This window comes from Cyanistes caeruleus, chromosome 1, assembly GCF_971803275.1.
Source record: "Cyanistes caeruleus chromosome 1, bCyaCae1.hap1.1, whole genome shotgun sequence".
NCBI lineage: Eukaryota > Metazoa > Chordata > Aves > Passeriformes > Paridae > Cyanistes > Cyanistes caeruleus.
Window position 1 is genome coordinate 65,360,677 of NC_141701.1, and position 21,657 is coordinate 65,382,333.

Genomic DNA, 21,657 nt, shown 5'->3' on the forward strand with positions numbered 1-21,657 from the left:
CCCTGACAGGAGACAGCCCGGTCTGACCACCTCATACACAGGGGTTTACACCACAGGTGTCTGGAATTCGGGGTGCAGCCTCTCTAAACATATAGATGGAACAAGATTGCACTTCCTAAAGCCTTTTACATGCAGCAGCTCTGGGCCCGGTGTGTGCTGCTCCTCTCACCTGCACTCAGTTGCTGTGGATGTGCCGTGCTTGGTATCTCTGTGTTTCATAACCTCTCAGCTCACTGCTTCCAGGGCAAGGCAGCAGTTTCAGCACAGTTTCTCACCGAGTGAGCTGCATCTCTTCCAAAGAGGGTTCTGGCTCTCTTTCCTCTGCTTGCCCCAGTCCTGTACCCTGTGCAGCAGTACCCAAAGTCTTTTTTCAAACAAATACTATTCTGCTGAATTAAGCATTTTAAGGTTCTTCAGAAAGGCAAAGATTACCCAAATGCTCTGAGTGTCACTATGGCACACCTCTCTGCCCCAATGTATTCAGGACTCGGTGTTCACATAGCACTGGATAACTGAGTTATTACCTGTAGTGGAAAATCTGTGCTGTTTAAAGAAACAGTTGCTTAAGCCTGTTCCATCGAATGCCAGTTAGGGTCCACCCTCAGACTTTTGGCATATTTCCAAATCAGCCTTGAACTGAACAGCCTTTGATCAGTTCCACAGAAAGTTAATGGCACATAATTGTAGGTTACAGCAAGATATTGAGGTGAGGGGAAACATAGCATTATGAGGAAGCAGATGAGAGCACAACTTGGTTATTTTGTCACTTCAGTGACAGAAGTGGAGACAAGCATCAATTGCCCAGTTACTGTAAACCTGCACTGTTTGTCTTGGGGTTTTTTCAGACAATGGTGATAATTGTAGGTATGAGCTTCTTTGAAGATCGAGGACTGCAATTACGGGATGTTTGTCATTTGAACACTCTTTGCAGTAACTGACATAGAAATGTATGCATCAGTTTGAATGTTTGGAGTGTGTCCAAAGATATAGATGGCTGATACCACTTCATACTCCTAATTTCATGATTGCAACAGAATGCTATTGTATGTAAACTTGACTCTTCCTGGTGTTTTGGCTAAAGTTGACAATAGTGGTTCACTTAACTTATTAGAAGGTTTTCAGATTTTTAGGATTTGATGTTTATTTGCATGTATTCACTCATCCAAGTGTTACCTCAAACAAACAGCATGGTTTCAATTAATACTTTTCACTTCTGTGCTGTAAAAACTGGAAACAACTCAAACTGTACCTTTTATTTCCAATGACTGAGGAATTTTCTTAATTCCTTACATGTTCTACTCACAGGAAGAATTACACAGAGAGAAAGAAAAATTAAAGTGTTGCCTGTACCATTTTTATACTATCTCTCCACAGAAAGCTTTTCTTTTTATAACAGTTCTTTCCACTGACATTCAAATCAGACTATGCTTATCTGATGCCTGATATGAGTTTGATAAAGTGCTTCATTTGAGAATGTGATTATTGAGAAGTCACCTACTGCAACTATAAGTATTCAGACAATACAGATGAATACACACTCTTCTGCAAATGCCCTTCCAAGAGTTTCTGAGGTTGCAGCTCTAAGTGATTCACCTCATACTATAAATTGTCAGTGTAGTAACCTTAGGACATCCTAGAACATGAGTCTGAAGTTAGTGGATTATGGAGTAAGAAGCAAGTAGGTTATGCATTTATTATATGCATTATTGTCCTGGTCTATAATAATGCTGGCTGGCCGTGTTAAGTCATGTAGAGAATTATGTCTCAAGACTCAAGTAAGCTTTCTGAATGTGTCAGTATTCATGTACAACTGAGAGGCATTTCACAAAAGCTATTTTTCCACATCCACTTATCTTCAGTTCAGCATTGCCCAGCTTAATCTCTGGGCTATTACCCATGTTAAAGATTTTAGTATAAGCAGGATAGTGAATAAATAAATATCTATTGAGAACTGTCCTACAGAAAGAGGATGCAGAGGGGAAAAAGCAGTAGCTGCATGTCTTCACAGACCACACAAACAATATAATTTCTGAAAGCTTTTTCAAATTTGTTTTACTTTTCAAGCTTTTATGAGTCCTTAGTGCATCATCTCAAGAACGTTGCCATTGTTTGAGATGCTTTCAGTCTCACAGTGCATGGATTATGGCAGCAGAAGCACAGGCAGGAAAGCCAAGGCAAATCCTCTTGCTCTTCTCACAGCCTGGCCACTACTGTCTTCCCAAGCAAAGCAGGTAAAAATTTATTTGTTCTAAAGTCCAGGGGAAAATTAATCCACTCTTGTGCCCTTTACAATCCTTCTCATTGAGGAAGGCTCCTCAATAGGCAGCACTGCACAAAACTACAAAATGCTTTGGGTTGGAAGAGATCATTAAAGATCATCCAATCCAAGCCCTCTGCCACAGGCAGGTAAATTTTTTACTAGACCAGGTTCCTAAAAATACTGGCCAGTCTGACCTTGGACACTTCCAGTGATGAAGCATCCACAACTTGTCTGGGCAACACTTTCATTTTGTTCACTATAGTATTAAAAGAAATACAAGGCTCCCATATGAATGAATTCAACCTCTGGAAAACACAACTTTGTATCAATCTCTTCAATTTTACCTGCACATAAATAAGCTAAAAGACAATCTTTGTAAGCTTTGTTGGGTTTCAGTTTTAAAGAGAGAGAAAGAAAATTAGGGCAAGGATTTAGACCTATTGAGTATAATGTAAGTAGTCACAGGCCGTAAAATGGGAGATTTTATTAACCTAGGTGAGAGAAAAGCAGGAAATTGCCATATTATATAATTTTCCACTGAGGAACCTCTAGTGGAATTGCTATTTCCAGGAGGGCGTAGTGTTCCTAGAAGTGAGAATTGATTTAGATTTTTCTCTCATCATTCCACTCTGAAAATAGAATCCGAGCTCTTGCCAATGTGTAGGAGTATCTCTTTTTTAAAATCATTATCACAATAAGGCAAACTTCTTCTTAAAACAAAACACTTTATGTGCATAAAATCTCATATGCTTGGTGCTTATTGTCTGCCACATCCCAATATTTAACAAGTGTCCTATAATGATAGCTTCCTCTTTCACGCTCCATTTTGCAAAGAGATTTCAAAGCATTTCCCAAAGAAAGTGAGCTGTAATTATGCACGTGGTAGAGATGGGGAAACAGAAACACCAAGAGGTAAAGCAATTTGCCCAAGGTGACAGGACAAATTAGAGGCAGAGTCAGGCATAAATCCCATGTCTCCTACTCTTTGCTCCCTTGCTAACCACAACCTCAGCTGGAGATGGTATCACCAGCCTGTAAAAGCAGTAGGGAGATGCTATGGGAGTACTACAAGATGCACCCTGATGTGAAGCTGATACAGGATAAGAATCAGGGCCCACCTGCAGTTCTTCTTGGTCACAGGGGTAACAGGTAAATGGTAACTGATCTGAGAGGGGCTTGCAGGACAGTGCTGGGGACTCCTCACTGAACCTTGGGTGGGTAGACAGGGGCTGTTGAAAGGCAGAGCAACCTCCATGGCTGCTGCACGGAGGAACCCTGCCTGCAAGCACTGAGGCACCAATAACCTCATGTTCCTGGGGATGCATTCCTCAGAAATCAGACCCACACAGTTTTTGCCCTTCAGTAGTGATCAGAGTGGCTGATCATGGAGACAGAGGACCCTGCAGAGCAACGTGGAGCTGCTTTGTCCCACAGGACATCATGCCTTGGAGAGATGCAGTGGCAGCCCTCACCACCTTGTTGCACAGCAGAAGGATTCCTGTAGTCTCAGAGTTCAGAAGCATCCAAACTCTACCGCTATTTGTGGTTTATTTGGCACGTTAAGATTGATTTGAAATAATTTCCTGTGTATTCGCAAACCCAGCAAGTAGTTTCCCTTTAAAGTGCACCAGCTGTGACATTGGGCAGGTTCTGTAATTTCAAATGAGGCGCTAAGAGACTACTCCTTTCAACAGCTTTTTTTTTTTTTAATGAGGGTGGGTACCTGTTGCAATGAATCAATTAAAACTCTTCTGACACACAAGTTGTGTGTTGCCAGACCCGTTTCACAGGTTTCTCAGGAGGGAGGATAACATGTGACAGCACACAGAGAAGCCAAGAGTACTGGAGAAGATCAGAAGCCTGCATGAGTGAGCTTAGCTTTCCAAAATATTTTCTTAAAGCGCTATTCAAGGGACCACTGACCTCTGCAACAGACAGCACCATGGTGGAGCAAGAGATGCTGCTATCGTGTGCTTATCCTCCAGAAAAGTGTAAGTGACCAAATATGATTTTGTATAAGAAATGAAAACAGGACACTGGAGGAAGGAAATAGAAGAAATTATCTAGGTTGTATAATTGAAAAGACTGAGGGAGTAGAGGGGAAATGCTGGAAGAAGGAAATAAGGAAGCTATTAACTTTATATTGTAGGCATGCAATTGAAATATGATTAGTGTACTTGCAAGCAAAAGAAAAGATGCTTGTATGCACAGCTCTGATACAAAAGCTTCTTGAAGAAACTTGCTTTAATCTTTGACTTTCTGCCTGTATTTGCAAAGCGCTGTGGCGTGGAGCTGCTTGTGTGGTAGAGAACGTGAACAACAAGCTTTGATTTTGTAACTTATTAAGGAGCAGACTGGAGTGCAAAGAAAGCATTTTAAAGAAAGACACGGTGTGATTAAAAGCAACGGTTTAGGCTTTTTTAACAATGCAATGCCTCTTTTTCCTAAGACATTGGCACACTTTCTGGTATTTTATCCAAATTAGATTCGGGTACAGTGGAAATATATCCAAATCAATCCGTCCTTCCCGAAACCATGTTGTCACAGAACCTCTTTGTGAACCAGGAATTTTGTTTTTATTACCAGAAAATATAATACAGGCAACAAACCAAATAAAATCTGTACATATTGGCATTTAAAATGCCTGGGAAACTTTTAAAAAACTAGTGAAATAACCGAGTCAGATTTCCAGCATGCCAAAGATGAGTATGACAGAAAGGTAGAAATGTAGCTGACTACAATAAAGTCAGGTAACTATGTCTGGACTGAACATGTCTGAACAAAATATTAAGCAAATGTAGAAATGGAACTGGTATGTCCTGAAGCCACTTCAGTGCACTGCCAGAACAAAATACAGTACAAAAAAAATAAAAAACCTTCTCCCTTTCAACTCAAGAAATATTGCTTTTTGAATGGCCTAACTTGCTTTGGCAACTTCACAAGGAGGTTATTTAAAATTTACTCCACATTTAAGGATTGTCTTTTTTCTGTTCTGTAAAAATACCACTTTGTACAGGGCTTTGTGTTAGTTATTGGAAGCAGAATAGGACAGGGATGTCAGCAAAGATACAGTTTACCTGTAGAGAGACGCTTTCAGTTTTGTCTTGTTTTCTGCTCCCTATTTTGTATATGCAAAGGGTAAGAGAGATAAAAATCATCCTTACCACAGTGTCCTGTTGAGCTGATTTAGAAGCTCAAAGCCAGCTGACTGTAACAGAGCTTAAATGAAACCTGGAGTTAAAATATCTGTGCTATTAAAAAAAAAAAAACACAACCAACCCATACTTTCCTTTCTGCTGCCTACTGTCTTATTCAGGGTTTTTTAAAAGCAAGATGACAGTATTTTTAGCTTGGCTGTAACCCCAACAATATAAATGATTGTTTTTGTTTAATGGAGTGATTTTTTTTTTTCCTTTCTGTTGTTCACTTTAACATTAAATAGAAAATGGGAGTCATAGTGGGCTAAAATCATCCAATTGCCTTTTATGGAAGACATAAAAGGTCACTGGACCTCTCAAATTGCTCAGTTCTGTGTATGAAATTTAACTTCTTACTGTGTGTCATTGTATTTGCATGTGTGTGAGAGAAAGAGATTTCTCTGTCTTAGGTTGGCTGTCAAATTCACAGAAATGTGACACGCAGCACTGTAGGGGCTGAAAAAATTGCATAGAGAAATCAAACCAAGCCCAAAGGAACTAAATCCATAGGAGGAAGGAAGCCATGTAATACCTCAGGATGGATGAGCTGGGTCCACTAATTACACCTTCTGGTGGCATGAATTAGCAGTGACCCCCCTGAAGCCAACTGAGTTACCCCATGGGCTTAAGAAAGGACTATGTAGAGGACCAGCCTCGCTGCATTTACAGTGTTGAGCTCTTGCCCAGAACAGGTAGGGTATGTATCTGACATGTTAAAAAGGCAAACAGGGTGCTGAATGGGTCCATTCTAGCTGTAAAGGGTCAAATTATGCCTCAGTGGGTGATGCTTTTCAGCTCAAAACTAAGTGATGTCTTGGATTGATCCAAAAGGTCAGCCTGCTGTAGATTTAAGCTTATAAAGAAAAACCTACATCTTGTAAGAAATTTTTTCTGCTAAGCAAAATGAGCATGGTATGTCTTTGGAAGTCTGGACCTACTTGTTGGGAGCTGTTGGTTTTCCACCTGCTGCTATGTGAAGTGAACAAGAAACTCATAACTTTATACCTGAACCAAAGGTGTAGCTATCTGTGACGACGCATTTCCACATGCTTTCTGCTTAATGCCATTTGTCTCCCTAAAAGTCTCGCAAGGGAAAACTAAGATGCTTGTGGTTTGGGTTTTGTTTGGTTTTTTTTTGACCTCCAAGACACACCAGGATGGTCACAACATTGAAAAATTAGCCTGTAGTTAGTCATGTGGCATGTTTTTCAAAGAACCATGATGGTCCAGTGCTATGGGTGAATGCTTTTGCTTCCCTTGAAGGGAATATGAGCTGGGATTTTCTGTGGTCTGTAGCCCTATTTCATGAGGTATTTGGAGCAAACTTTGTTGAAGCCATTAGAAATTCTCTTGTCAGAGGCAGCTTTCAAAGGAAAAACAAAGGTAAATTAGCCATTACAATGGATTTTACTTATCTTAGAAATAAAAAAGTGTATCAAATATGTAGTTGTTCCTAGAATGGGATAAACAGACTTCTAAACAATGTGACATAGTCCTAGGTTTTCCTAAATAGCTGCCTGCAAAAGTAAATTTCCAAGGAAAATAACGGAAGCTATCTTTTTGTACTTCTCCCTATGCATTATTATTTATTTTAATATTTCATATTTTTTAATGTATTTGGAATATCTTATGTTAAGCTTTAGGCAATATTTGTACATTCCCAAAGCCCGAATATAGATTTATTTTTTTTTAACTCCAGAAGAGCATATAACAAAAATACACTGGTCTAAAACTTCATTAAAAAACAAAACCAACCAACCAAACAAAAAACACACCAAAAAAAACCAAAACAAACAAATCTCACCAACAAACAAACAAAAAACCCTCAAAAAAACCCCAGCACTTTTGTGCTTGTACTTTAATTTTCTGTCACACAATTAATAACTTTTTTTTCAATTATTCTGAAAGCAAATTACCTTTATGTTAGAACCAAACAAAGATATTTCAACCAGAAATTGTGTCTGAAATGAAGATTTGGGGTTTTTGTTTGTTTGCTTGTTTTGAATGACTTTCTCAGCTATGAAATGCCAAACACACTTTCAGGATGGCTTACTAGATTTCAGATTTGAAAAAAACATTGTAAAATTAATATATTTCTTTCTTACTGTCTAAGAGCAGCACTGTGGTGTTCTGTGTGTGCTGATGAGAGGATGTGGGCAATATCCATTCTCTGTCTTGAGAAGATAAAAAAGTGGTGATTGCCTAGGAGGAGTATTTAAAAAGTCTTTATCTGAAACAGTTTTCCCAGACTTGCTCATTCTCATTTTTTTTATTTGGAAATTGAAATTTTTTTTGTTTGATCATGTCAGAATACATTCTTTTAGACTTAGACAAATTAATGATCATCCTCAAAGCAGGGTAATTCCCTGTTAACAATATCACTTTGTTTTTAAACCACTTCTCAAATTTGCCAGAAAAAGACTTCTTTTCTTTCATTTTGTTTGGATTGTGGATTAACATATTAAATCATGCCAGATTAAAAACTGGTCTCAGGTGGATCACAAGAAAAGCAGCCCTAGTTATCTCCTGATGAACAGCTACCTTTTTAAAACCTAATAGAGAATCAATTTCTAATCTATCACACTCTCTTTAATCTCCAGTAAATGCACATTTTGAATAAAAAAGTCACGTGTAGTTCGATTGCATGTCTTGGAGAAATCAAAATATACTGTTCCAATACAGATGCAGTTCTTCAACAGAGCTGTCACACTGTCAAAACAAAAGATTTATTTAAGGAAATCTGTTTTCCAGGGAGCTGTGCTGCCTGTCATCTTTTTTGGCTGATTTTTTGATATCTTGCCAAATTAACACGAGTGTATGTCAATCCAATCTATAGCTGTAGTCAGCTAATAGGAAATGAAGTCTGTATCACTCCTTAATTTCTGAAGATCAGATATGTCCAAGGGAAGAACAAATAAACTGAAAACAAGCCAAAGGTAGTACACATGCTGTTCTCATGCTTCTCCACTCAGAGGCACATTGAAAGATACTGCCATGTAAATTCCTGCATGGTGAATTATCTTTGGAAGAAGGGCTTATGCAACACAAGGGTGGAGCCTAGGCAGATGGATATGATGGACAAATGTACCTGTCAAAGGTTGCAGAGAAGTATATTTGGGGAAACAGTTTAAGTTGTGTTCTCTCTGAGGAGAATGGCCACTAAAAATCTCTGCAGAAATTTGGTATAACCACTGCTGACTACTCATTTTGCGCAGATTACCTTAGTTGCCCCAGAAAAATGCCAGGCTTAGCTGGAAAAGGAGATATGGAGCAAACACCCAAACTCTGCAGGCTCCTCCAGGGGCCTGGCAGCTGCATAAAGGCTGCTCAGGAACCCTCAGGAGGATGCAGGGACTTTGCCCACACAGTATCTTTGTGTTTAATGTTTTGCTTCTTTGTGCTGCTGTGGTAACGAGGGTGGGAATGCTACCAGCAGCTGGAGGCGTGCAGCTCCCCGTGCAGGGAGATGGGCTCTGAGGGACAGTGGGAGGCTGGCCTAGGCTAACTGCAAGAAAGGAAAACAGTGTTCACAGAGAAAACGGCAGAAGGAAGTTTAAAATGGACTCAGAATATGTCTGCAGTATTGCTCAGCATACATGTCACATCTCAAAGGCATCATACGGCACAGCTGGGGCCCACTGTAGTCCTGGGTCTGGGAAGGTTTCTGGCTCTCTTGAGATATTTTTTTCTTCAATCACTTCTGTGAGGTTTCTGCTGTACTGGATTCCTTAGGGGGTAGAGGCTCTACTGCAGTGGCCACATAAAGCTGCTGGTACTGAGGTGTCTAATTGTATTTCCCACCATACCATAGCATAACCTTGCCTATGAAAAAGAAAACAAAAGAAACAAGAACAAACCAAAACAAAAAACCTCACAAACCAATCCTATTATCATATTTTTGGTCCAGTTATGCTGTCAAAGTTGTAATGATGTAGCTGAGAACAAAAGTTTTCATGATGTTTCCTTCCAGAGGGATGGAGCTTGGAGCACTGCAGTCTGCAGGAGACTCTACCCCTTGCTGCTCATTTAAAAGAAGTAAGGTGTCAAATCCATACCAGATTTTCTGACCTGGGACTTGACCCAGCTGAGACATTTTAGACTAAAATTCCAACAAAGATGATGGTGATTAAATTCAAAAACTTATTTGCTCTTCAGTTTACCAAGATCTTGAAGCTCTATGTGCATATCCTGAGATATCCCAGTCTTAGTGGAGTTGAGTAATTCAAAGGTCACTTTGTACCTACCCCTAACTAAGCCTATTGTAGGGACAATTGGTACCATAAGTGTACTCTAAACATACTCAGCTTTCAGGGACATATTTCCCACCTTATTATGTGCAGTGACTCTTCCTTTTTGCTGCCAAAATGCAAAATTCCTCTGCCCAAGCACTTCACAGTAGACTGAGTATTTACTTCAGAGGACTTGGAGATTTTCATTCCAGTTTGAACAGAGGATGTTCAAATCTTTTCAGTCTCTGGAGACAAAGCCATGCCAGCTGCAGAGAGGCTGCTCTGGCAGCAGGCAGTCTCACTTCAACCATCCTACCAGCTTGGTGCTGGTTACTCACTCCAAGCAGAGCTTGACAGGCCTGAGTTTTAGTTTCCCTGCTGGGACTTCTTTCTCTTGTCATTCGCATTCAGTGGTTGAAACACAGAAAACCAAGCACAGACAAGGGCCAGAATTCCAGGTGAGTGCCCTGAGCATGAGGGAACCTGACTCAGTTGCCTAAGATGCTCTTTCTCTTTATGGACTAGTGTTCCTTGAAATATTTCCTGCACAGTTGCAGAGGAAGGACAAAGAGCACATCTTTCCAGCCCACTCAGACTGACCTACTCTAGAGCTGCTAATGGCAGGAGCCTGGTGGGGAGGAGGGTGGGCAGGAATAGCAGCCCCCTTCCCACACACACTGTGCAGCCAAAGGAAAGAACCAAACTTAGGACATCCAATTGTATTTCACACCATACCATAGCATAACCTTGCCTATGAAAAAGAAAACAAAAGAAACAAAAACAAATCAAAACAAAAAATTGCTTTAGCAGTTTTAAAGTTTAAAGCAGGTCACTGCTTTAGCAGCAGGGTCTCCTATGATTGTGTGACAAATGTGGCAAATGTGGCAAAGAGAGAACATTAAGAAGCACAAGGCCTGTACAATTCTCTAAAGGGAAGGAGAAAAAAAAGAAAAAGGAAAATAAATAAAGGCGGCAAAAAGCCCAAAAAGTTGTATTTTGGAAGGGATCCAGTTTGTAGATCCCAACCAAACTCAAGTATCTCCTTGAAGGTCTGACAGGTGGGTTTTAAGGTTTCTCTCTCTCCACCCAGCCAGCTTTATTGGCTAGGTCTATGCAGGTACATGCTAAGCTGCTTGAGGTTGTTATTGCAAGCTCCTAACACTCTTTGTGCACTTTATAGATCTATTGCTCAGGATTCAGACTCTGCTCAAAGGCCTGAGATCTTAAATAGGGGGTATTACACCAACTTAGCGCTGAGTCACCAAAGCCCTTTATTGAATCTGGCTCCAGTGCATTTTTCAGGCTTATTTGCAGAGCAGCAGGTATTATTACCAGGAGTAACTGGGTTAATGACAGGGCCTCCTAGAGAGAAAGCAATTCGTAACACCTCTGATGCTTTGACTGAAACATGCTCATTATCCCCATTCCCAGTTATGTAATAGGGAGAGCAATACCATAAAACTACTTCTCCTTGCACAAATCTCTGCAGTTCCCGCTGCCTGTATATGGCCACTGTATCCTGTGAGCTCAGACTTACATGGTTACATGTAAGTTGCCTGGAACATCCTCAGCAGAATGCCCCTTGAGTTTTGGTAGCTGGGTATGGGTTTAAAAAATAAATACAACAAACACACAAAACAAAACAAAAAAAACCCAAAAAAAACCCCAAAACAACAAAACACTAAAAAACACCCCAAACAACAAAACAAACAAAAAAAACCCCAGACAAAAAGACATTTATCTTCGCTGTGGACAGACAGTTGTTGCACACTTGAAGTCTGACAGATGTGGTTTTCTGGCAAGTGGGTGAGAAACAAGAAATATCTTGAGTCATGTTAGGGAGAAGGGTGAGTCCTCTTCAGTTTGAGAGAAAAAGATTTGAAAACTTTCAAAGTTTTCCTTAGCAGCTCTACACACAACATATGGTCCTTCCTGAGCTTTCAACTGTTCCCAATGTGGGACTCTGCCAAATGAAAGTTAAACAAAAGCTACCCTTGCAAAAATATTTAGGAAGCCCTGTTTTAGAAGTGAGTGCACATTTTGGCTGTGACTCAGAGCACACCCACACACTGGGTAGATAGATTAGCATCTAAACCACTAGGCAAGTTCCAGTTCTTGCTCAGAAGGTCAAAAAAGCCTGGGAAATGTCCATTGCTCCCTTTCTCCTCAGGACAATTATTTTTTTCCAGATTACAAAGTCATTTTGGATGGCACTGAAACAGTGAAGTCAACTGATTTATTGTTATAAACAATTGTGTTCCAAGTTGGGAACAGATTTTGTAATTTCTGGACAAAAGAATAAAATAGAGATTGAAAAAAAAAGAAAAAAGAAAAGGAAAAAAACCATAATGAAAAGTCCCAACACTCCAAAAGCCAAACCATTTCCGTTAGATTGGTTTCTTCTAACATTTGTTTTTGCTGCACAGAAACCAATGGGATTCATAAAATACTTGCTAGGGAGGTACATATTGATTGAAGAGAGATGAAAGCCAAAAGTGCCCTTGATAATGTTTTGTCCAGAACTGGAAAACGTCAAATCTGATGTAGTTAGTTTTCTCTTTTTTTGTTTGTTTTCTTTCTTTTTTTCCCTTTTTTTTTATTTGGTATCATATAATGAGATCACAACAGCTCAAAATACTGAGACTGCCATCTGCATTTCACTTGGCTTCCATACACAGTAGCTGGCCTGTTTCCAAGACACCTGTGGCTGAAGTTCCTGCAGCTCCTTTGGTGTTGTTAGGAAGGCAATGGATGCCCACCTTCCCTGCCCTTCTTCCCACCCTGAGGAGATACAGGGATGAAGCTGTGGTACAGCTAATAGCACTAGGAGCATTCATTAGGCTAGAAATTAAGTTGCCCTGAAGTTTGAGGTACCTCCTAACCAGGAAAGAAAAAAAAAAGGCTATCAATAAAAATTTTCCATAGTGATATTTTATGGGTTGTGGCTAAAAGGCTGAATTTTAGTATAGCACTAGAAGTTGTGGATTGCCCTGAAAACCAAGGTTTAGTCTGTTCTAGAAACCTCAGACATTCATGCAACCTAAAACATGAATAAGAACATTTATGAAATCAGAGTAAAGAAAATAAACCTCAAACTTCTAGAGATGACAAAAAAATGTGTAAACAAGAGAGAGGCAGAAATAAAGTCGGAACTAAAAAAACCTTACAAGTTTCCAGCCATGGTATCGTATCAAATCTGATTGCAAAAGGAAGCTGGCTAGTTAGGTAATTCTTGTGACATCGAGCATTCTAAGATAGCTTCAGGCTTTTTATCTGTGCTTCATTCTGTACTTTTACTGTTGTGGCTGAGATAATGAGGAGGAAAATAACATATGGTGGGCATGGAGAGTGACAGCAGTCTGCATGGAAAAAAACACTTTTTAATGATAATGGAGAAAAGGGGTCAGAAAAGCAGAATGGTGTGAGTTTCAGTAATATAGAAATAGCCTGAAGCTATATTCACTATTGCAGACCTGCCGTGGAGGAAATACAACAGATCTACATGATGTATAGCCATTATTGTATTTCAGCTGTACAGGCAAAGCAGAGATTAGTTAAATCTTTATTAATAGTTAATCTCTTGCAAAACCAGGGACGGAAATACTAACCCACCTTGATAGCTTGTGGTTTGGATTTCTTTTCCCCCAGAGTGGTTTTTCACTGAGCTGCCTGTTGCTCTCTGTGATTCAGAGACAAATGGCCTTATGATCCCCTACAGAATCCTTTCCCATCGTTAAAGCCAACAGCAATGAGAAAGAGGAAAAATAAATGGCATGAACAAGATGGCTTTTCTATTTTCATTCCTCCCACTTGTGCTGTGTGAGAGGTAGTCCAAGAAATTTTACAAACACCTACAGAAGTGTCTAGAACCAGTGTTCAGTAAAACCTGCTTTTCTTCTGAATTTGCAGTGCCATTTCAACAAGTCAGATCTTGTTCCTTCTTCCAGAGTAACCATCATTCAACAGTGAGGGTGCTCTTGCCAAAACATTTTGCTTATCAGGATTATTCTTTTGCATGATAAAATATCAAAGACTCTGTGTGATTAATCTTTTGAACTTTTGCCTGCTAATAAATACAGAATTCTCCCTGACCTCAGAAATGTTCTCCAGTAACTCTTTTTCTTCAAGTGGAAGTTTTTAAGTTTATCAGAACTATTTGGGACACGATTCTTATTTGGAATATTCTTCTTTATTGAAAAAAAAACCCAAAACAATGGAAACAACCACCTTTCATTAAAAATATTTTTCATTTTCATTCAATTTTATTTTGCTTATTAAATTAAAGAGTGCATACCCTTTCCTCCAATCACAGAGCTTCAGAAAGGAGTTAGTCAACCATCCTACAAGAAGTTCATGCTCAGAGAAAGCAATACTGGCCAATTTTGCTAGTCTTCACAGGAGAGAAATTATCCAGGGGGACAAAAAAAGCATATTGCTGTAGGAAGGTGCTGTCCTATCTGTAGAGATCACCCTCAGGAGAAGTGAGGGACCACTGCTTCTCCAGAGCTGTGGCATTCCCCATGCATGCAGTGTGACAGTCACCATGGTCATGACACAAGGAAGGGCTGTCAGCACCTGTATCTCTCTTGTTTTGTAACTATCTGAGATGACAGGAAGCTATTGAATGATAAATCTGCTTTAATAGCTAGTAGTCATGGTTTCTGTGAAAAAAGCCTATGGAAACTATGGTTCTGCTCTGCCATTTTGGATTTGGCCTGTGACATTTGTTTGTAGGATGTGGGACTGCTCAAGCAGGTTGTCTTCCTTCCACATCTTGGTATCATAGTTTGCTGTTTTTCCTTCCCACTTCCACATTAGTTTTTTTTCTTCCTTTGCAACATCAGCTTCCCCTCACTGGTGATCAGAGAGAGCTCTGCTCCTGGCCATGGAAGGAGAAGACCTCGGATGAGGACTGATGACCAGCTATGTAGATGTGTGCCCTTCCCCCAGGGAGGCCAGAAGAGTGGAATGCTGTATTGGGTTTGCATGATGAGGTTTTGGTGCCTGGAGAAGGGGCTAGAGACATGGATTCTGTGAGAAGCTGCTAGACAATTCCCCCATGTTTGACAGAGACAGGGCCAGCTGTCTCCAAAATGTCCTGCTCTGGCCAAGGCTGAACCCATCAGCAACAGTGGCAGAACTTCTGGGATAACATATTTAAGAAGGGGGAAAACATACTGCACAAAAGCAACTGTAGCCAGAGAGAGAAGTGAGAATATGTGAGAGAAACATCCCTGCAGACCCAAGGTCAGTGGAGATGGAGGGGCAGAAGGTGCTCCAGGCACTGGAGCCGTGGTTCCTCTGCAGCCCATGGTGCAGACCATGGTGAGGCAGCTGTGCCCCTGCAGCCCATGGAGGAGCACGGTGGAGAAGAGATCCACCTGAAGCACATGGAGGAGCCCACACCAGAGCAGGTGGATGTACCTGAAGGACCCCATGGGAAGCCCATGGTGGAGCAGGCTCTTGGCAGGATCTGTGGCCCTGTGGAGAGAGGAGTCTACATGGGAGCTGGGTTGCTGTCAGGACTTGTGACCCATGGGAGACCCCCATGGAGCAGCCTGCTCCTGAAAGACTATGTCCCGTGGGAGGGACTCATATTGGTTTTAATGAGCACTTGACTTCTAGTCAGAGTCAGCCTTCCACGGATGCCTTTTACCTCCAAAATACTGCTGGTGGGAAAGAATGCCTGCCTTTCCCACTGCCTGTGGACTCGGCTGAAGGCTGCAAAGGCTCAATCCAAAGCTATGTGGAAACACGATCTTTGTTACCTGGTGAACCTCAGGTAACACTTTCCATTGGTCCTGTAGTTTCACTCAGACCACCATCCTGGTGTGTGATTCCCTCCAACTCTCCCTGAAGGGCCCCACTGGTACTATGGTATTTATAGCTAAAGTGCTTTGGAGGAGAAAGATGAGCAGATTTCTCCCCAAGTGTCTTTTTGAATGACCTTCTGTAGCTTGAGCTCACCTGCCCCACAGGACAGCATGCAGAGGAGCGTTCCTTGGGGAGAAAAGTGAGGCCACCATGTCAGACCAGACCTGACAGAAAACTTGTGGAGAGCTGTCAAGTTGTTATACCACAGGCATGACAGGAAAACGAGTGGGAGAAAGTTCAGGTTCCCTGTGGCAGAGTGGACAACGGTTTCCAGGTTCCAGAGGGACAATTAATTGTACACCACTCTCATTTGCTTTGCTGCTGTTGGGGTTTTTTTCTGCTGTGTAAAAGAGTAGCAGCAACAGCAACTGCCAGACAGCAATCATCTACTACAGGTAATATATAACATATATGTATGAAGTGAAATTTTTTTTTCAGCTCTATAAAAAGAGAATTGTGGTGTTCAAAGTAGAAAGAAAGCATTTTGCCAATCTGAACTGTACTCCTATTAACATGGAGTTAACATGGAATTTTCTTAATTGTATTTGATACCATTGAGCTGAAACTGTGGGGTTTTTTTTAACAATAACTTTTATTGCTATTGTGGCATTATTGTTTGAATTTTTAATGAGGCCAATGGAACAGTATTCATCAGTTTAATTTCTCTGAAGTATTTTGCCAACTACAGGATATTAACAAAAAATTATATAAAAGAAATATCTGAGACACGAAACAAAGCAGTAATCGAGTTCATGCTTATTATCTTTACAACCTCATAGGTACATGTGGTTCTTTGTAGGCAAATATAATGACATTCCTGTGCTTTTTCTTTAGTATGCAATAATATATCAGATGACTCATTCTGCCAACTTGATTTTATATCCTCAGATAATCTAATATTGAAAACATGGAAAGATGCACCAGACTGGTTACTGTGATGAGTAAGCAAATAGCATGAGCCTCAGGCTGTCCGTGAAAAGGCAAAGCCGTATTTTAATCTCAGACTCACAATTTGATATTTTCATACCACATATTTTTTAAAGATTTCCACCAAACTTTCTAACAGATTAAATCTTGCTTAGCCATGGGAGGAAAACAGATCTGTGAGATGTTGTTGGACTCAAGTATGCCCCCATATCCGCTGAGAGCATGTCAGCACTGTAATAAAACTCTTCTTCCTGCTGCCCCCATAGCCATCATTCATTCCTAAACTCGGGTGCAGATGTTTACAAAACATGAGTGTTGATTCATAACAGTGTGTTAAGGAAGAGAAAGCTAAAAAACTGGCAGTATAGTGCATCTACTTGGCAAGTTCTGTGTGCTTGAAGAAAAGACAGCTATTAAATTGGACTTGATATACTAGCTTCTTCTTCCCTTCATATGCTAGCTTACTCCCCCCTGAAAGATGTTTGCATCCTTGGAATGAATCCGCTGGTTTTTGTACCAGACAAAAATGAGTTAAACAGAAATCTGATTCATGAAACTGGAATCTTGAGAGAAGCTTCCTGGCAAAGGGGACTCCTCTCTGGTCTGATGATTCTTCTGGAAAGGAGTACTTAATAAACAAACTATAGAATACAAAGATATATTGGTGTAGGAGATGCTGCCATCACCCTCAGGGCACAGTGGCAGCACAGCCTACCTGTGTTAATTGAAACGGGGCAATTCCTAACCCTGTAGTCCATGTGACTCTGGGTACATGGAAAAATTGTCTTTATAAGGGCATGGCAAATTCCTTCCTTGCTTCTAGTGCCACTGAAAGATCTGTCTGCTGTGTCCAAGATGGGTGTAGTGATTTTCCTGAATTTGAGCCACAAGACATCTGCTGGAGCACTAAAGGGAGCAGAAATTCTCTGAGTAACTCATGGTAGCAGATGAAAACTTCTGCAGGGCTCTGGGTTGTCTGCTGTGGGAGGGGACCAGGTCAGCCCAGCCTAGCTCGGCACCACCTTCAAAACAGCCTGGGCTGCCTTACTTCCTTGCCTCTCCAGGGTTTCATCCCTACACCACCACCACCTACTGCCCACCATGTGGAGGTGCTCATGGCAGGAGACCCCTCATATGGTGTTCCATACATGGGCAGACCAGCTCATGGCTTGGGCTCCCTTCTGAGTCTCTACAAAGACAGGGTCAGGCCACTGGCTCTGTGCCAGCTTTAGAAAAACTTTTATATCAGTTAGTACCTCCAGATTTACCTTCAACAAAATGCCTGTAGGCCATGTGTCCTGGGTGGGTGTAGGATACGTTAAGGAATCTTGATTTCTTTTGGTGTGATCTGCTGTCAGCCAGGGACTGTAAAATGCAGAGTTCAACAGGTACTTTGATGTAGCTTAGCCAAAAAAAAAAAAGGCTTCTGTTTTAAATACAAATAACAGCCAACTGGCTGTACAGTGGTTACAAATTGGAAATGAATAGCAGCTTTTAGAAGAAAGTCCATTATGTCTCAAAAGTACAAAAGAAAGAAGGGGAAAGAGCAGATAAAGCAAGCAGGACAGGTGAAAGATACTACTTTCATTTTCTGGTAGTATGCCAATTTGCAATTGCTGGATATTAGCAAGGTGAAAGGTGTGAATTATGATGACAAAAGAGTCATTAGGCCAATTTTCAACAAATATCCTCAAACTTTGCCTTGTTTCTGATGTAATATAATCTCATTTTAGATCTATGTTTATGTTAAAAGGAGTGAATTAACCCTCTTGGTGGTAATTGCAGACCAGTTAATCCTGCTTTTGCTTATTATGAGGGAATACTGTCATGGGGCAGTTGCTACAGAGCACTCAATGCACCCTGGCTGTTTTTGTTGTCTTGCACAGGCAATCACACTGTCACCTGGCTCTGTACTGAGCCCCTAATCCCTCTGATTAGCACAGCCAGGCTGCAAACCTGGCTAAGAGCTACTTACTGTGGGGGGTTTTGCTCTGAAGAGAAAACAGTGAGGTGGGAACTCACCGGAAGCTGCTCCAAAAAATCTCTTGTTTCCTCTGTCAGTCATTCAAAGACTATTTTTCCAGTTTGGGGGCTTTTTGTTTTTTAAATGGGTTTTGGCTTTACACCGTTTTTCCCTCAGGCTTGCAGTGCAAACAGTAATTTTTAAAACCCTACTTTTAAACCCTTCTCAAGTGTGATCTTCATTCTTCCTTTGCCTTGGGCTGTATGACCCCCTAGTGCAACCACTAGGGATCCCAGTATTGCCATACCCTCCCTGTCCAGCTCACAGCAAAGCTCAGCTGCACTTGGAAGTTTAAGGCCACTCCTATGGAAGATACATAAGTGATTAACTAATAATCTGTGAAGAATTTTTTCAAAACATGACAGATTTTTCTATTCACAGTCATAACACATTATAAAAAGTGGATGAAATGGGTCCACTGTTCTATTTCTGGATGCTTCCTTGAAAGCACATGTTTGTTCTTTTCAACCTAGGTCTCCATCACTGTCTGGGACCAGTGTTTTGTGTGACAGGGAGGCTTTTTCTTCTCTTTCAGGGCCTGTCTTTTTGCACTTCAAACTTCTCCATAATTCTCACTGATCATTTGGCCTCAGTAGTTTTCTGGATTCAATAACAATAGTTTGGACTCTTTTTTTTCTTTACTTTTTTTTTTTTTCTGTGATCAAATGTGGGAAAAAAACATCCTATTAGACCATTCCTAGTTGAAGGAAATTCCTGAATATTTGTCTTCCCTAGTGTTTCTTCAGAGCCTTATCCTTGTCTCTATTTTGCTGTTTCTTATTCCTTTAAAACTTTTGGATTCGCTTTATGCATTCAGTCAGAAGACCATCACACAGGCAGCCTGAATTCCCCAACACTGTTAATGAGCTGATTTGTTAGTGGTGGGACAATAATGAGAAATTCTGGTGCAATGTTAAACAAGATTTATATTTGTTCTTATACCCCTAATGATCTATTAATAGTGTTTCTTTTCCAGCTTCACTCACAAGCCTACTTTGCTGAGACTGTAAGAACTGTAGAACATTCTGACATATTTCATCAAAACTAGATTCAAAACCTTTTGGGGGTGTAGGAAAGAGGACAGGAAAGCAGAGACACACTGAGACAAAGATAATGTAATCCTTATTTTCTTAGGACACCAGACCAAAGTGTATCACGGAAAACTTTTTCATCCTTCAAAATATTCCAAAATAAAAATTTAATGAATCTGAATAAAAGGTCACAATTTGAGTTTGTTTAATGAAAACATTTCAATGAACTAAAAAAGTGTGTCTTTTTCATTATTTTCACATCATCTGAAGTCTCTCAACTAATTTCTTTATTCAGTGGCCAAGATTCAAAGAAAGCACTTAAATGAAAAGCAGGGAAATACAAATTTTTATCTTATGTAAGTAACAGGATCAATTCTTTGTTTTCTGATTATGATGACAAACGCCATAACTCTTCTATTCATCTGTGTTTTCAATGCTAAACCATTCTGAGTGTTGCTCTTTCTAACCAATGATGCAATTCTGCTGTTAGGATGGAAAGCTTCACAGCTTTCCCAAGTAGGGGATCACACTACAAGTTTGGGAGATTTTCCTTCTTCCTTTCTATTTTTGGACTTTGATTAAAGCTGGTGAAAATTATACTCTTCCTTTTTATTGGCAAGCTGAAGATTCTGAGTAAAGACAAATAGAGAAAAATATATTATAAATGTTCCATAGTGGCAGAACAAAATAAAACCCAAAAAAACTAAACCCCCTCCAAAAAAACACCAAAATCCCCCCCCAAAAAACCCAAACAAACAAAAATAACCCAAAAAAAAACAATCCAACAAAAAAAAAAAAGTTTTGAAAACAGTTAAAATCTTTTGTTTAGGAATAAAATTGAGTTTGAAAGTTCACTTTCTATTGCTGCCACATGACTTTTAAGATCTAGTGAGAGGGGAGACCAGCTGTGAGATAAGTCTGGAAACCTCTGAATCAACAGGGATTTGAGGCTTTCCAGCCCCATATTGCAGAGTCTAAAGCTAAGGTTCTGTGAAGATAAAACCTCAGGGTTACCAGCCCCCTGTCCCTGCAGCAGAAATCTTGGGGATTATTTTTCTCTCCATATGTGACAAGGCTGTGCAGGAACCTAGCTGAAAATCCCACAAGTAATTACAAGCATTACAAGACATGGGAGCACCAGAGCCCACTGAGTATCTTCTCAGGATGTCTTATTTCCCTGTTCTTTAACAGTTACACTTTGGAGAACCATTTTAGTTCTGAGAAATTGAATTTTCCAATAAAAATATTTTGTTGGGAAATCCCATGACCCTGATTTCTGCTGCCTGTATTAGGCAGGTTCATTCTGAGACAGAGGACTTTGGGAACAAATAAGTTGTGTGGTGGACTTGCAGAGGGCAGAGGATTTACTACTTAGACGTCTTGAGGTCGCACTATAATGGGTGCTGTCCTACAGGGTGCTATGACTACATATGGTGTATTATACAGGTTTAGCCACATTTTTGTGTGCTATTATTAATGCTGAGTTGCAGCATACGCCTTTGGAAGCAGTACAGTCACCGCATACCTGCTTACAGTGAGAAACAAAAAAGCCTCAAATTTCCTCTTGGCTGGCTCCTTCCTCCTCCACCCAACTCGGTCCATGCCATTCAGAAACAGAAGTTGACATCAAGTAATTTTCTATTGTTGGAAAAACAGTCATAAGAAAACCCACATCCCTTGTTGTAAAGGCATTGGAAGGTTGTGGAACAGGTAAATTTGAGGACTGCTGCTTTTTAGATGGTTTGCAAATGTGTCATCTCCATTTTTTTCCCTCACCTGCTATTATTTTAGCAGTGGTAGCAGGAATGGGCACCTTAGCCACTTTCTAATCAAATTAAGCATGCCTCCTCCCACTCAGATGGAAGTCTGGTTGGATTTTCCAGCTTGGATTTATGCCCTATGGACATGAGTTCAGAGGCACTTTACCCACTCTCACAGCTTCTGTTGGCTTGTTGCTGAGGCGTAAATTCTGTGGTAGTTCTCGGTGATACTTTTGCATGGCTGCACAAAGATGGATTAGCTACTGCACCAAAAAACCCTGAGCTATTTAACTCAGCTGAGATGATCAGACTTGTTATTAAATGCAGAAATCAGAAGCAGAGAACAGGATAACTGA

General features: G+C 40.5%; 1 protein-coding gene across 4 annotated transcripts in view; it reads left to right on the forward strand.

Moving 5' to 3' along the window:
- The first annotated feature begins 4,026 nt into the window (after positions 1-4,026).
- PTPN3 (protein tyrosine phosphatase non-receptor type 3) overlaps positions 4,027-21,657 on the forward strand; it is a 160,441-nt gene continuing 142,810 nt past the window's right edge. For 2 of the 4 annotated variants that reach the window (XM_023921791.2, XM_086896611.1), the window contains exon 1: positions 4,027-4,251. In XM_023921791.2, the coding sequence (XP_023777559.1) occupies positions 4,125-4,251 (127 nt within the window). In that variant the 5' untranslated portion in view covers positions 4,027-4,124. The remainder of the gene's footprint in view (positions 4,252-21,657) is intronic. The other 2 variants (XM_023921789.2, XM_023921790.2) reach the window with 1 other exon arrangement.